The sequence below is a fragment of the Ochlerotatus camptorhynchus genome, unplaced genomic scaffold (assembly GCF_037179485.1).
Source record: "Ochlerotatus camptorhynchus isolate MF236.1 unplaced genomic scaffold, CSIRO-AGI_Acam_v1.1 ptg000209l, whole genome shotgun sequence".
NCBI lineage: Eukaryota > Metazoa > Arthropoda > Insecta > Diptera > Culicidae > Ochlerotatus > Ochlerotatus camptorhynchus.
Window position 1 is genome coordinate 1,128,269 of NW_027040699.1, and position 15,352 is coordinate 1,143,620.

Here is a 15,352-nt window from a genome sequence, read left to right on the forward strand (position 1 = left end):
TAAATTTGGCAAAACTTGGGATGTAAACAATCAAAGAGAAAGTTTGACAGCACGCTGCACGGTTGAGGTAAATACTCATTATTTTAGTTGATTTCAAGATGATCCTACACTCAAAATAATCGACACGTTATAGTTACGTGAAAAATCACGTACACAGCAAAAAAAATGTAATATCGATCAATGTAATTCAAGCTGATGTGTGAAATAATGATGTAATAGCAAAAAGCAGATACAATATTACATCAATGGATGTAATTTTGTTCGCAAAATCGATGTAAGGTACACCGGGGGAAGTGGATACAAGAAAATGCACAGTTCAACTTCAACTTGATGTGCAACTCTTAAAAATGCATCGATTTTTATTCTGTTGATTGTAAAATGAATGTGGAAGTGTTGTGCATAACACAATATAAAAATAAAATCATTAAGATTACTCGCTAGTGCTCACCAAAGATTTAAAAAAATTGACTCGATGGTCCACTTACCCCGGTGGTTCGGGGTAAGTGGAACAGCGATATGTTTGTAATCATAATTGAGAAATAACGATTGTGATTGATATAAAATGCATTTAGAATATCTCAAACACGCTTAAATGACTTATTTCTTATGAAATCATTTATAAGTACGTAATAAAAATTAAAATAAAGAAAGAAAACCCAGTTCTTAAGACTTTTTTTTTTTTAGACTTTATTAACGAGATTTTTAGCCCTTAGTTCTTAAGAAGTACACCGATGAAAATGGAAAAAATACAATACAAAGTTCGACTTCTACTTGATGTGCAACCTTCAAAATTGCAATATTTTAGGTTTCTTTACCAGTAAGTTGTAAAGTTAATGTGTGACTGTTTCATATAACATACACACAATATCTCATTGATTGCATTAGGGTCTGCTCACATATTACGTAACGCAAGAGGGTGTAGCTGTAGAAGGGTATCTGACAACGGGGTATATGTCATGAATTAGCTGATATGAAAAAAGTGACGAGCGAGTATGGGGAGTATTCAAAATCTCACCTTTCAACGTTAAATAGTTTATGAACAAGCCTTTATACACAAAAAATACGAGATTTTTAAAAGCTGACTTGCTCATGCATTTACATTGACGATATGGGGTAATTGGTTCATCGGGAGTTTGTTATCATTGAGATTGTGGAAGAAATAATATACAATTAGAATTAAAATATCTCCAAACACCTTCGTAGCAGATGTTGTGGCACGTTGAAGTCGATTAAACCTTTCAAGTGCTCCTGGTTCGTACTTCTCATCAGGAATGACTTTGTCAGAGAAGGGGAAAATCCCTGCTTTCTTGAACCCGCTGATAAGTTCGTCTTATCGAATTGGTTCCACGCTTGAGAAATAAGTGTAGAAAATACTGATACTGAATACTGAAAGCCTTGACTCCGTAGTTTTTGCGCTGCCAAGCAATTAATAGTTCGTCATACCTTTGCTTAAGGGATTTGAAAACAGAAAGATCCATGGGTTGAAGCAAATGGCTTGTGTGAGGTGGAAGTTTCAATATCACCACTTGCTCTTGCAACGCTTTTTCAATCAGCCTGAGACTGGTGTGGGACGAATGGCCGTCATAGATTAGAACAACGGGTCGTTCTTTCGGGATCGCATTTAAAAATTGACGCTCGAAGTAATTGTTAAATGTCTCAGTATCCATCCATCCGTTCGGCGTAGATGCGTAACTTAGGCCGGGAAACTCGTCCTTTTTCGAGGCCATCCAGCTGGTCCAAACGTTTTTCGCTTTAAATATGATCAGCGGAGGCAGTTTCCCACCTACTGCATTAGCACCCATCAATACAGAAATATTCTCCTTAGCAGGTCCTGCTGTAACGCGATGTGCTGCTGTCCCCTTTGCTCCAACAACTTTCACGCGCTTTGGGTCAAGACAGAAGATTGACTCATCCAAATTGTAAATACGATCGGGAGGCACTCCCCGAGTTATCTTCTGGAGCAATTGAAAATAATCAGCCATGATAAAAGGATCAATGCATCTCTTGCGGGCGACCTCGACAGCTTGAGGCTTCTTTTGAGACAAACCATGGCGTTTCTTGAAGCTGTAAAAATATTCGTCTCCAGGCATCGAATTCTTAAAGGGGTTTGGAACATCATTTTCTTTTAAGTACCGTGCAATAGCCTGCAGTACTTCAGACTTGGATAAGCCAAACCCCCACTTCTCCATGGTTTTAATGCATGAGGCAATTTTGGCTTCTTCGTCTATCGGAATCGCAGTGGATCTACCTCCCGTAATACTTTTTACGCCTCTTTGGCCATTCACTCGCTTGTATAGGGTTGATCTTGGGATTCCATAGCATCTTGCAGCATGTGACAAAGTCATTTGTTTATTTTTCACAGATTGAATGGCAGCATCTAACGTAACTTTAGAATATGTAGATACTGGCCTTTTTCTAACGTATGTCCGGGTCATTGTCGCTGAAATAAGATAAACAATAAAATAAATAATCAATTACAACAATTAGCATGAGAAAAACCCACAGACAATGGTCCATTTTTATGTAAACACAGCATGTCCCACTTCCCCAGGGCTATCAAACATTGGGGGAAGTGTATCATTGCAAATTTAATTTCTTTGATAGTTTGAAGCACTGAATATTTGTAGTGATCCCAACAACCACATCATAATAGTTACCAGCAATACGAAACAACTGCAAAAACTGGTGGTTGAAAACTATACGAAGCTTTTTATTACGATGTGAGCCAACTTTTTGCGGAACTGAGAATGGCGTATCAAGGAATTAGCTACGTTAGTGTACGTATGCTCTCGATATTATCGTAGTGTTGGTGTTAGTAGGTCACTAGGATCCAATACATCTTTATTATGCAATTATTAGTACAAAATTTCAACAGTAGAATTTTATAAAATGAAATGTTCCACTTACCCCGATGGTACACTTCCCCCGGTGTACCTTACATCGTACAACGTTATATTACACAACCGATGGATTGACCTGGTTGCAGCAGTTTGGATGTAACAACTTTTTTTTCTGTTTAATACCAACCGGTGGAAGCTAACGACTTTAAATTGGCTCACTACTTGACTATCCTATTAAACAAATACCAGGTCTGCGTGGGCGTGCCTTGAGTTCCCAGAAATCATCAATAGAAGTCATTGTTTACAAAAGCTGTTTCGCCCTAATTCCATTGATAAATAGCAGATTTTTAGCGATGCCCTAATAAAATGTGAATGTTTATTTTGCTTAACGATGTGTTCGTAATATCATTCAAACCATTTCTAGATAGAGCTGGAATTAGGGCGTAACAGCTTTTGTAAACAATGACTCTTCTCGACGATTTCTAGGAATTCAAGGTACGGCCACGCAAACCAACATAAGCATTCGATAGAGGAAACCTTCCTCTATCCGATGGTGATCTTGATTTGTGTGGGTGAGCTTTGATTTTCTAGAATTCTTCGAAAGAAGTCATTGTTTACAAAAGCTGTTATGCCCTAATTCCAGCTCTATCTAGATTTGTGGAATAGTTCAACCGTTTGGGTTATCGTTCGTGTATGATATTTTTTTTTATTAGGGTGGGCTCAATCTTAGATCCATAGGCCAACATTGGGCCATTTCCCCTATATCACTTCCGAGGGTATCGAGATTTGCCGATAATCCCTGGAGGGGGGGGGGATGTGCTATCAAATCAGCCTACTGATCATTCTTGTATGAAACTGGTTCCAAACATAAACAAACCCTGTAGGTTTCTTATGGCTTGTTTACGTTTGGAACCAGTTATGCGAGGTAGGCGACGATTGTTCGTATTTGACAGTCACCTCTCCCCCTTGGATAATTCTCGTACTCAATCGTACACGGAGATGAAAAACTACCCAAAATTAAGTACCTTTTCCTCAATTCTGGGGTTCAGCCCAATAAAGAGCAACCGTAACGGTACGCTGCTAAACTCATTTTAGCAGCCCTCATCATAGCGCAGCTACCGTATCGGGGGTTGCCATACGAGTAACTGAAATAGCAGTCGGCTTCTCGGTGAGAAGCGCGTTACCAAATTTAGCAGCGCGATAGCAGCGCGATAGCAGCGCGATAGCAGCGCGGGAGAAAGGTTGCTATTCGTAGAAATGTCAAAATGCTCACTACCGGTACGGACTACGGCGAGTAAATTGATAACCGCGATAGCAGCGACCGGTGTGGAGAAGAGTGACTAAACTGAAATGAGAGCGCTGTGCGCAGTTAAAATAGTCGCGCAAATGACAACCACCGTTACGGTTGCTCTAACCCAAAACGTAAACAAACCAGAAAATTAATTCAAAAAAATTCCGCCACTATTCAATTCATATTTAAGAACATTGAAGTATTTTAGGCATTTATATTGTTCACAATAACAATAGTAACTGTATCTCAGTATACAACATCCTAAATATGTGAAAAACTTTCAAAAATATATGAAAATTGATAACATTTTAATTTCATTAATTAATAAGCCTTTTTGTTAATCTTTCAATGGATAGGCCCTTTTTGTTAAGCCGTTGTGCTTGTCATCAGAAATGGTACGCCATTTGCTAATCCTTTTCGCAACGTCAAATAAATTCAAAACAAATCATCGGCCCTGCCTCAAGCAGTAGGCCTAGCTTTGGTTTGAAAATTTTCAATCATCGGCCCTTCTACGTCACTAGGCCTATCAATGAAATGAAATAAATGAATGGTTGGCCGTTTTAGTGTGTGGGCCTATAAATGAATTGAAAAATTTCGTTGATCGGCCGTTTCGAAAATCGAATTATTTTTAATGATTTTTCTCGATTATGCCGAAATTTTCTTACACGATTAGTAGCTATCAAGTGGTGCTAAATAATGGTATCAAAACCCGATTTGTTTACGTTTTGGACATAGGCCCATTTCAAATGTTACTCGAGAAATCGCATATAGTAGTTTCTATTTAACAGATTTAACACCAGCAAAAAAATATCTTCTCTTAAGTATATTCTACCCAAATTTAAGTTTAATTCACGTAAATTTAAGAATATGCAATTTACTCAAAAGTAACTTATTGGGCTGAACTATATCGTTGGGTCGAATCTCTTGTTCCTTTTTTGACAACAATAACGAGTGCAAGTGAGAGGCTGAAGTCAATATTAAGTAAAAAAGAACTCACATTTTGGGTAGTATTTTTTCTCCGTGTACCAATCTGGGGTCGAATCGTTGTAACTGTAAACAAAAATAACAACAACAATAACAATCGAATGTAAACATTATTTGCAGTGGTGCCAGAATTGATTAAAAAACTTGCTTATCATGGGGCGTTTGTTTGTGGGTGTTTGAAGTGTGTCGACGTGTGTTTCTCTTGGTGCTAGCACAATGTGGTAGAGTGACTTACCCCCTGGGAAAACCTCAAAAATCTGTCAGAAAATGAGGGAAATTGACTTAACTTTACTCATTTTGAAGCAGTACCAATAGACTGAGTGAATCCAAACTTTACTTTTCTCATATTCGGGAAGTTTTTCCTGGACAAACTGGAAAAATATGAGGCAAATTAACTTATCGCTGAACTACTGCATGTTGTTATTTATGAGTTAGCTAAACTCAAATTTGGGTTGTTCTCATTCGTTTCACTTTTGACCTACTCAAATTTGAGTGGTTCAGAAATAGCGTTTACCACTACAAATAACGAGAAGAAGAGCTTTTGTTTACAAACAACTTTAAATAATTTACAACTCTCGATGACAGACAGACCAGTTTGGTCCATCTCGTCAACTTTACATTTTTGTCGTAATATAAATTAGGAGAACAGTGTTCAATTTGTGGCGCGGCAATGTCCAATGTCTTTGAAGGTAGAAACGAGAAGCTCATCAAGCTCGTCCGGAAGCATCCGGAACTGTACGATCAACAGCACGCCAAGTACCATGACGCAAAACGCAAGAACCAAGTTTGGAACACAATCGGAGCGCTCATGGAGGAGGAGGGTAAGTGGGTACCTTGTATTAATTTGTTCGAGGATTGTAAAATTCATATAATCCAGAAAAATTATGTATAATGGCTGACTACCGTACTATGCTACTTCACTTTTTCCAGAGCACAGGTTTCGGACATTAGTGCGAACACAATTTCTAATTCATATCTGCTGTACTGAATGCACGGTATTGACGAGTGCACGGATGGATTTGAGTTCACTCACTCGACAAAAAGTGACACAACAGCGGGGCCCTGTTTACTAAAAATGAACATATATGTGTTCATTTTTAGTAAACAGGGCCCCGCTGTTGTGTCACTTTTTGTCGAGTGAGTGAACTCAAATCCATCCGTGCACTCGTCAATGCATAGACAGACAAAATCGTCTCCCCCTATTCTGCGAGTCGTTTGACTTTCTGTCACTATACTTCGTGAGGTGACAAAAGTCACCTCTTGTGACGTAACACTCTACTTATGGGGTTAACCTAAAGGAGGTGCTCTTTTAAGGACGATGTTTTACCATCAAAAAGATTCACAGTGTTACGTCTATTTGTCTTTGCTGATACCATCACCATGTCACGCTGTATGCTTTGGGCGAGCTAAAATTTGAGCTCTTGGACTTTCCCCGGTAATTCGATAGGCAACCAGCGTTTTGTTTAAATTAAAATTGTAATTTATTTGTTCAAAGTTAACTTCATAACCCATTCGATTTTAGGTTTGGCCTGCAAAAGCCGCTGGAAAAACATACGGGACCAATACCGCAAGAATGTAAAAAAGCACGGAACGAAAACACCGCCATACAAGTTCAGCAGATATTTGAGTTTTCTCAAGGAATTCACCGATGGTAACGAAACCGAAGAAAAATCGACCCAATCTGCCGCTGATTCGGACCACGACGATTTCTTCAATGAGTTGATCATGAAAAGCGAAACCATGGAACCCAGTGCTGTAGAAGCCCCGACAGACAGCTATGCCGACGTCACTGGGTCTGTCCCAAAGAAAGCAACCACCCGGATCGTCAGGAGAATTAAAAGACCTGAATGGAATCGGATTTCAGCCAAACCTACGTCCTCTACGACAAGTTCGCCTCGAGTGATGGAATTCTTGCTGCAGCAACTGGAAGCTACCCAGAGTCCAAGCTCGGTAGATGCATTCCTAGCTGGGATTGCCCCGACCCTGAAGAACCTACACCCCTACGAATGGAATCAGGCGAAATTGGAGATATTTTCAATCGTCCACAAGTACGAACTGAAGATGCTGACCGAAACGTCACCCTTGCTCTACCCGGATCGCCGCTCGGCAACGTGAATGGCGGTGGGAGTTTTCATTTGACTGCGATCTGCGATAATGTATTTTAGTTTTTAATCTAAGCTAATTACTTTTCGAATAAATTCCAAGCCTTGGGTCACGGTGCGGAATTTGAATCGAAAAAGTTCATTCGTTTTGAATTCCGCAATGCGACACTTGTGTTGGCTGTAAATCCGCGTTTTGATTTTCAATTAAACGCTGGTAGAAAAAAAAAAGCCAAAACTGCTTGACAAAGTGGTCTATTCGTTCAAGAACGAAGGATCCAGATTTGAAGGCATTAGGCATAGCCATTTTGACGACAAACTTGAAGAAGACTTCCGATGGCTTGTTGAATTTTATGCGGACGTGTGAATATTTAAGAAATGAAGATTTGACGTCACATTTTGAGCTCCTCCTTGAAAATGTTGATTATGAATAATGTAACCTAAATCAGTTTTTGTTGTTCAGAATAAAATTTGATAGACCTAAATGCAACTTTACAGTTTTGTCATAATATAAATTAGGAGAACAGTGTTTAATGTCTTTGAAGGTAGAAATGTCCAATGTCTTTGGAGGTAGAAACGAGAAGCTTATCAAGCTCGTCCGGAACTATACCACCAACAGCACGTCAAGTACCATGACGCAAAACGCAAGAACCAAGTTAAAAACGCAATCGGAGCGCTTATGGAGGAGGAGGGTAAGTGGTTAAAGGTAAAGGTTCGTATGATGGTTCAAGACCCCTCCTTCATCTGTAAAGGAATGGGGGCTCCCATACAAATGAAACAAAAAAATATAGCATCAGGGCTATTCTGCGCGGCGTATGAGGTGAAGTGATGGTGAAGTGACAATTGTCACCTCGGGTGAGGTGACTCTCCATTTGATTTGCACGGAGAGTCACCTCACCCGAGGTGACAATTGTCACTCCACAAGTGAGAGCGTGTCACCTCACCTCACACGCCGCGCAGAATAGGCCTGCATGCTTTTTTGAATCGCCGCATAAACTCAAGCTAATATTGAATCCCGAGCAAGGCCGGGCACACTCAGCTAGTGAACAGTAAAACAAAAAGGATTCTCACATAATAAATCTTCCGATGACATATTAATTATAGACGTTTCATTTATCTTATGGGACTTTTAGAGAGAACTGTTAAGTGTCTAATAAAAATAAATAAATTCGGAAACAAATTTGATCTAATTTTTTATTTTTAAAATTTTTTTGAATTGCATTATGATTAACCCGTTAACCTATTGTGTTCACAATTTTATTGTTATTTTACGAGCAGCTTAGATAAGAAACTAAAGTACATTATCGCAGTTTGGAGTTCACGTTTCCGAGCGGCGATCCGGGTAGACCAATGGCGACGGATCGGTTAGCATCTTCAGTTCGTACTTGTGAACGATTGAAAATATCTCCGATTTTGCCTGATTCCAGTAGTGAGGGGATAGGTTCTTCAGTGCCGGCGCTATCCCAAATAGGAATGCATCCACCGGGCCCGGATTCTGGGCCGCCTCTAGTTTTTGCAGCAAGATTTCCATAATTCGGGGCGAAAGCTCATCGGTGGAAGCGGCGGTCGTAGTGGTCACAGGTTCCGAAGAAAGCCGTTTCCAAGCAGGTCTTTTGATTCTCCTGATGACCCTGATGGGTATTTTCTTTGGGACAGGGGTTTCAAGGGGATCCGTTGTTGCGGAATTGAACGCACTGGGTTCCGGTTCTATGGTTTCGTTTTTCAAGATCAACTCATCCAAACGATCGTTGTGGTCCGATTCTTCGTTCAGGTGTGCTTCAGCAAGATGTGCCGCTGATGTTGCCGGCAATGTTGAAGATTGGGACTCTTGATCGACGTCGTCGGTGGCATCGACGTATTCCATGAGGAAACTCAGTTGTTCGCTGAATTTGTATTTCGGTACTGCCGTTCCGCGACTGGATAAGTGCTTTTTTACAGTCTTGCGGTGTTGATCTCGTATGTTTTTCCAGCGGTTTTTGCAGGCCAAAGCTAACAACGAAGGAGTTATATTTAACGAGGTAACTTTCGTATTTACGTTTGCCTATCATTTATGGACTCAGTGATGATTTCCAATCAAGTTCCCATACTTACCGTCCTCCTCCATGAATGCTCCGATTGTGTTCCATACTTTGTTCTTGTATTTTGCGTCTTGGTACCTAGCGTGCTGATGATTGTACAGTTCCGGATGCTTCCGGACGAGCTCAATGAGCTGTTCGTTGTTGCCTTCGAAGGAATTGGACATTGCCACCACACTGTTTTCCTTATTTAATTATCAAAAACTAGAAAGTTGTTTACAAACAGTACTTAACATGGGCCCGGTCGATACGAGACGGACGAAACCCAATGAGGTATAGAGAGAGGTACAGCAGATCTTGAAATATTGTTGATTAGGAAACCAAAACATCAAAGTAACGCAGTTAGTTACGTCACTAATTGCTTATATCGTACAGGGGTTTTACTCACAGAACTTAACCGATTGTTTTCCTCGATAATCCCAGTTCATTGGACGAAACCCAATGAGCTGGATTACCGAGGTGAAGCAGTCGGTAAAGTTGTGTGCGTAAACCCCTGTACGATACATGCAATTAGTGACGTCACTAATTGCGTTTACGTTGATTTTTTGGATTACTAATACAACCATATTTCACGATCTGCTTCACCTCTCTCTGTACTCATTGGACGAAACCGACGAAACAGATGACTGTCGGACTCGCGCAGGGATGCCAGTTGTATTTTTTAGAAGAATCCAACTAAAAATCGGGTAAAATTTGCGGGCAAGGAAAGGATTATGCACATATTATGTCACGCTCTGAAGGAGGGGGTTTGTAAGATTCTGTGACAAGCAATGCACAGTGATTCAGAAAAAAAGGAAGTCGCAGACATTTTTGATTCATTTCATGTCCGCAATCTTAAACACATTTCGTAGTTCAGAAAATTGTCATTAGTTTTGGATCTTGAAAACTGGTCATTAGACTGATGCAAAATTTGAAATTTTCGCTCCACAGTGCTTAAACGGTTTCAAATTGGGTCCTGCTTTGCCTCTCAAAATTTGAACTACTTTAGTAAGAAACTGACTTGGCACAAACCATTTCAAGTTTATATTTTTATATCTATCTAAAAATTATTAAAACAAAAGTTATTTATGATTTAAGTCACTGATGTCTCATGATTACCCGCATAAACAATAACCATAAGAAGCGCCTAACCAACAATTCGGGATATCATCCCAACTTTATGTGGTATGCTCGCACCATCTATGATATCATTAGTGTATGGTACCCGTTTATTAGGGTATGCTTATTCAACTGTTGGTGATTCTGATGCGAAGAATAAAACACAAATATCATGGGGCCGTTCGCAATGCTGTTGTATTTTATAAGGACTGTTTCAATTTGAAACTAGAACAGAAACGCACCTCTCGCAATGCTGAGTTGCAGTTTCATAATTCGAGCACTATTTTGCACCAGATTTGCAACTGCTCGACTATTCTGTTTTATTTCTGAGCGAGTTTGAAACACGAATGGAACTCTGTTTCAAATTTCTTTGTATGTGTTTAAAGATGTTTCGAAGAGCTTCACAAACAAAAAAACGGAGAGCTTCATAGAGGACAGTAAAGTTTATAAAACTTGATGATTACAAACAGATTTTAGAACTGTGCGTTGCGCTGATCGTGTTCCAGTTTTATTTTTGACAGTTTCAAATTATAGAATTGACGAGTAGTTTAAAACAATCTTGAAACTCAGCATTGCGAACGGCCTTAACTATGTCACACTGCAGAATACAGTGTTGCCCACAAAACAGCTGCTTGATCATGCCATAAGATTATCAATCTCTTAAAGAATTAATAACAATTTAATTTGACATTTGGCTGAAAAACGATATTCAGCAAAGCTGTAGCTTAGAAAATTTCCCAGAAGAATAGTTATAAAAATTTTCGAAAAGCAATATGGAAAATTGATGGAAGATAATGAAGAAAAAGTTTGGTTTTTCCATAGTTATTTCCATATCAAGTCAATTTCTTACCAGATGAGTTAAAATTTTGGGAGGCTAATCAGGACCTGATTTGAAACCGTTTGAGTACTATAGAGGAAAAATTTCAAATTTTGCATCAGTCTACTACTCATGCTCCAGAAGCTTGTAACTTTTCCTATGTCGTGAGTATTAAATGTAAAGTGTTAAATTTCTTAAAATAAAAAAAAATCTAACCAACAAAAAAAAAAATTTCGGATCTACATTTATTTTTCTGTGTCTAGGATCTTGAAAAATTGTCTATGTTTGAATCATCTTGATACCCTTGAAACTCTACAGGATTTTTGTAGTAATCGTTTTTTTAAATCATCTCTAAATACCCTCAGAGCTCATCTTTGACCTCTCCTCTCAGGTATTCCCTTATCATTTTCGCCATAAAACTGATAAAAATCTTCTTTATTGTTTATTGAAAAATTCAACTGACAAATACTGTCTAAATGAATAAAACTTAAACTAAATAGTTACGGTCAACGGTACGGAAAAGGCCAAGTAGCCGATGACGAAACACGTCAGCTGATACATTGAAGTCGAACATATAAAAAAAGTTGTTGAATTGCCGGCTGATTGCTCGAATTGGCTCGTGTTGTGTATAATTCCGGCTCCGTGGTTCCAAAAACAGAAAGTCGCATTGACGAAGAGACCTCTCAGGGGCATACATATTTAGCTGTGACAGCAGTGTTGGGCAGTCAATGTCACCTGTAAGCAGCTTTCCAGCGAACATAGCTTGAGCGACCGTCCGTCTCACCTCTAATGGCTCGATTCCCAGGAGACGGCAACGCTCCTCGTACGGTGGCAAGTTCGTTGGGTCACGCCAGTTGAGGAAACGAAGAGCATATCTCACAAACTTGCGTTGAACGGATTCAATTCTAGTGATCCAGCTAGCATGGAAAGGGCACCAAACAACTGAACTTGACTCCAATAAGGATCGCACAAGCGAGCAGTAAAGTGACCTGAGACATAGCGGGTCACGAAACTCGTCGGCAATTTTGAAAATAAAGCCCAATTGTCGATTAGCTCTGGAGATGATGTCAGTGTAGTGGATTCTGAAAGTGAGTCTGCAGTCCAAGGTAACGCCGAGATCCTTTATGTGCTCTACACGAGCAAGACAGCGTCCGTAGAGAACATAGTCAAACATGATTGGTTCAATTTTTCGGTGATATGAAATAATGTTACATTTTTCTATGCTTAGACTCATCAAATTTCTTGAGCACCAGTCAGCAAAAATACCTAACATATTCTGGAGATCCCAGCAGTCCGAGAGGCTTTTAATAATTTTGTGGATTTTCGTATCGTCTGCATAGAAAACGCGGCATCCTAATGGTATCAGCAAGGCGACATCGTTTAAAAAGATCGAAAATAGTAGCGGTCCTAGGTTACTGCCTTGCGGGACTCCCGAGTTGTTTGAGAAAACATCCGATTCCGACGCGCCAAAATATTGACATGTACATAGCGATTCACCAAGTAAGATCTGAACACTATTTGATTAATCTGCAATGCTCTTCATTTAATAGCTATTGCTGTTATTCCTTGGCACAGCTGAGAGAATCCAACCATAGAGGTAACTCTAAGACCAGAAGGTCCCGACCAACAGGCTCAGCTCTAGTACTATCTTTGGTCCCAAGCTAATCAATGCACCCCTCGAAACATAGGAAAATCCTCGGGAAAATCCATGAACCCCTCATTTTATCTGTCAAACTTTCATAGCGAATCAAAACATATTCAGATTGAATTCAAATTCAAACATAGTGTAGTACTAGAATTGCGACTAGAATGGGGTCGTGAATCGATTTACTTGGGACCAATAGGCTAGTCAAGTAGTGAGCCAATTTAAAATCGATAGTTTCGTATTGATTGTTGATCCAACTGACTAATTAAAACAAAGCATTTTGATGGCCTCAACAGCTGTTGACACAATGTGTATGATTTCTACCCAGTACTCTGAATGTCAACGTAAAGAAATTCAACCAAACGCTGGTAAATGGCGGGAGTAACTTTGGCTCTCAGGAGTTCCCTAAAGAATTCTCCTGATAATTCACTTGGAGTTCACTTCAGCATTTACTCAGTATTCTCCCGAAATTCACATGGAAATATTTTAGGAAATCTAAAATTCTATATGAAGTGCTTCTCCTATGGAACGCTACTCTTCCCGTCTTGATATATCTCAACAATGTATCACCGGAATATCCTTGGAATCCTCCTAAGCTGAATGGTCCGGAGTTATTAATGCGTTTATTTTTCCAACCAACACCAAGGCTTACGTTCCTTAAACATATTCGTTTGAAAGATAAAGTATTAGCAACAATCAATACGAAACTAACGATTTTAAATTGGCTCACTACTTGACTAGCCAATTGGTCCCAAGTAAATCGATTAATTCTAGTCGAAATTCTAGTACCACACAATGTTTGTTTTGATTCACTATGAAATTTTGACAGATAAAATGAGGGGTTAATGGATTTTCCTATGTTTCGATGGGTGAATCGATTAGCTTGGGACCGAAGATAGTACCAGAGCTGAGCCAAAAAGTTGAGCACGTTTCTTCGGTACCACTCTGGTCTTAGAGTTACCTCTATGGTAGAACCACCCAACAGGTGGTTGTTTTTTTCGTCGATCTTGTTTTCCGTGCTGAGCACCAATGCTACCGACGTGCCAGGAAGGCAGCTCCCACACCTGGACCCTACCTATCGACCCATCAACTCATGAACCGGGGACCAACGGCTTTACTTCCCATCCGAAGGAAGGCGTGATCAGAGATGTTATGCCTCAGAACATCCCGGCGGCGCCGACTGGGATTGAACCCAGGCCTGCTGGGGTGAGAGGTAATCACGCTTACCACTACACCACCGGCGCCGTTATTTCATTTATTATGTAGGGTGTTAAAAAGAAACTCTCTGTGAAAATCAAGGGACATCACATACATTCTACGTGAGTCACGTAAAACTGAGAGGAGAGGAAAAATTGAGAGCTTACGTGATATTTCACGTAGCTTTAACGTATAGATTATTTTGAGTGTGCTTCCTTTTGACGGTTGCCAGTCTCTGCTTCGGTTGTTTCCTTTTTACGACGATTCTGGGGGGGGGGGGGACGTGCTGTCAAATCAGCCTACTGATCATCTTGTATGAAACTGGTTCCAAACGTAAACAAACGCTGTATAGGTTTCTTATGGCTTGTTTACGTTTGGAACCAGTTATGCGAGGTAGGCGACGATTGTTCGTATTTGACAGCCACCTCCTCCCCTTTTTTTGATCCTCCCCTAATAAACGGGTACCATACACTAATGATATCATAGATGGTGCGAGCATACCACATAAAGTTGGGATGATATCCCGAATTGGTGGTTAGGCGCTTCTTATGGTTATTGTTTATGCGGGTCCACATACAAATCAGCGAAGAGCGAGCGTGACAAGACTCTCTGAATGAACTTGTCTCGTTCGCACACGTTGTCTTAGCAGTCAGATGCTTGTCAGTGCCCTTAAGCTGAGTGGTGCGGAGAAACACGAAATGGTTGTCAAAAAGAATCCAACTGGTGCTGTCAAAAAGAATCCAACGATCTAGAGTTGCTAAAAGTGATACTTTTCTCATACAATCCCCGTCGGCAGAGAAAGTATTGTGGTCAATGTTGAAAATATTGTCATTTCGGCATTGTTTTACTAATATTCTTCAACAAAAAACTTGCTCAAATACTCGGATGTAAGCAATGTAACGAACGAACGAACCTGCACGAACTGCTGAAGGAAGAACGCAAACAAACTTTATAAGAGTCATGTGGGTAGGTGCATTCCCAACACCATGTACACGTTATTTATGGAGCAAAGGGTGAACTTTTGACAGCATGTATATGCAAATTGTGAGCACTGCATATGTTCGCAGTACCCAGCCCTTAAGAAACGTTTCGAGAAACTGAACGAAAAACTTCTTTTGAATTACGAATGAAGTGATAATTGGAAAATTCCCTGAGTAGAACCAAAATTCCAGGTTTTTCCAGAAAAATAAAATTCCCGTAAATTCCCGGTTTTCCAGGTTTTTCCAGGTAGTATACACCATGTTACATTTTTAATCAATTCTGGCATCACTGTTAATAATGTTTACATTCGATTGTTTTGATCAAC

The 15,352-nt window shown here is 39.9% G+C and overlaps 2 protein-coding genes across 2 annotated transcripts; one reads left to right on the forward strand and one right to left on the reverse strand.

Annotated features, from left to right (window-relative positions):
- Positions 1 to 5,708: 5,708 nt before the first annotated feature.
- LOC135703066 (uncharacterized) lies at positions 5,709 to 7,591 on the forward strand. The gene is made up of 2 exons (XM_065224175.1): positions 5,709 to 5,936; positions 6,638 to 7,591. Exons 1-2 carry the CDS (start codon positions 5,786 to 5,788, stop codon positions 7,228 to 7,230), a joined length of 744 nt encoding a protein of 247 aa, XP_065080247.1. The 5' UTR covers positions 5,709 to 5,785; the 3' UTR covers positions 7,231 to 7,591.
- Positions 7,592 to 8,373: 782 nt separating this feature from the next.
- On the reverse strand, positions 8,374 to 9,526 carry LOC135703067 (uncharacterized). The gene is made up of 2 exons (XM_065224176.1): positions 9,306 to 9,526; positions 8,374 to 9,203 (listed from the first exon to the last, which is right to left on the reverse strand). The coding sequence occupies exons 1-2, from the start codon at positions 9,454 to 9,456 to the stop codon at positions 8,533 to 8,535; spliced, it is 822 nt and encodes a 273-aa protein (XP_065080248.1). The 5' UTR covers positions 9,457 to 9,526; the 3' UTR covers positions 8,374 to 8,532.
- Between the last annotated feature and the right edge of the window lie 5,826 nt (positions 9,527 to 15,352).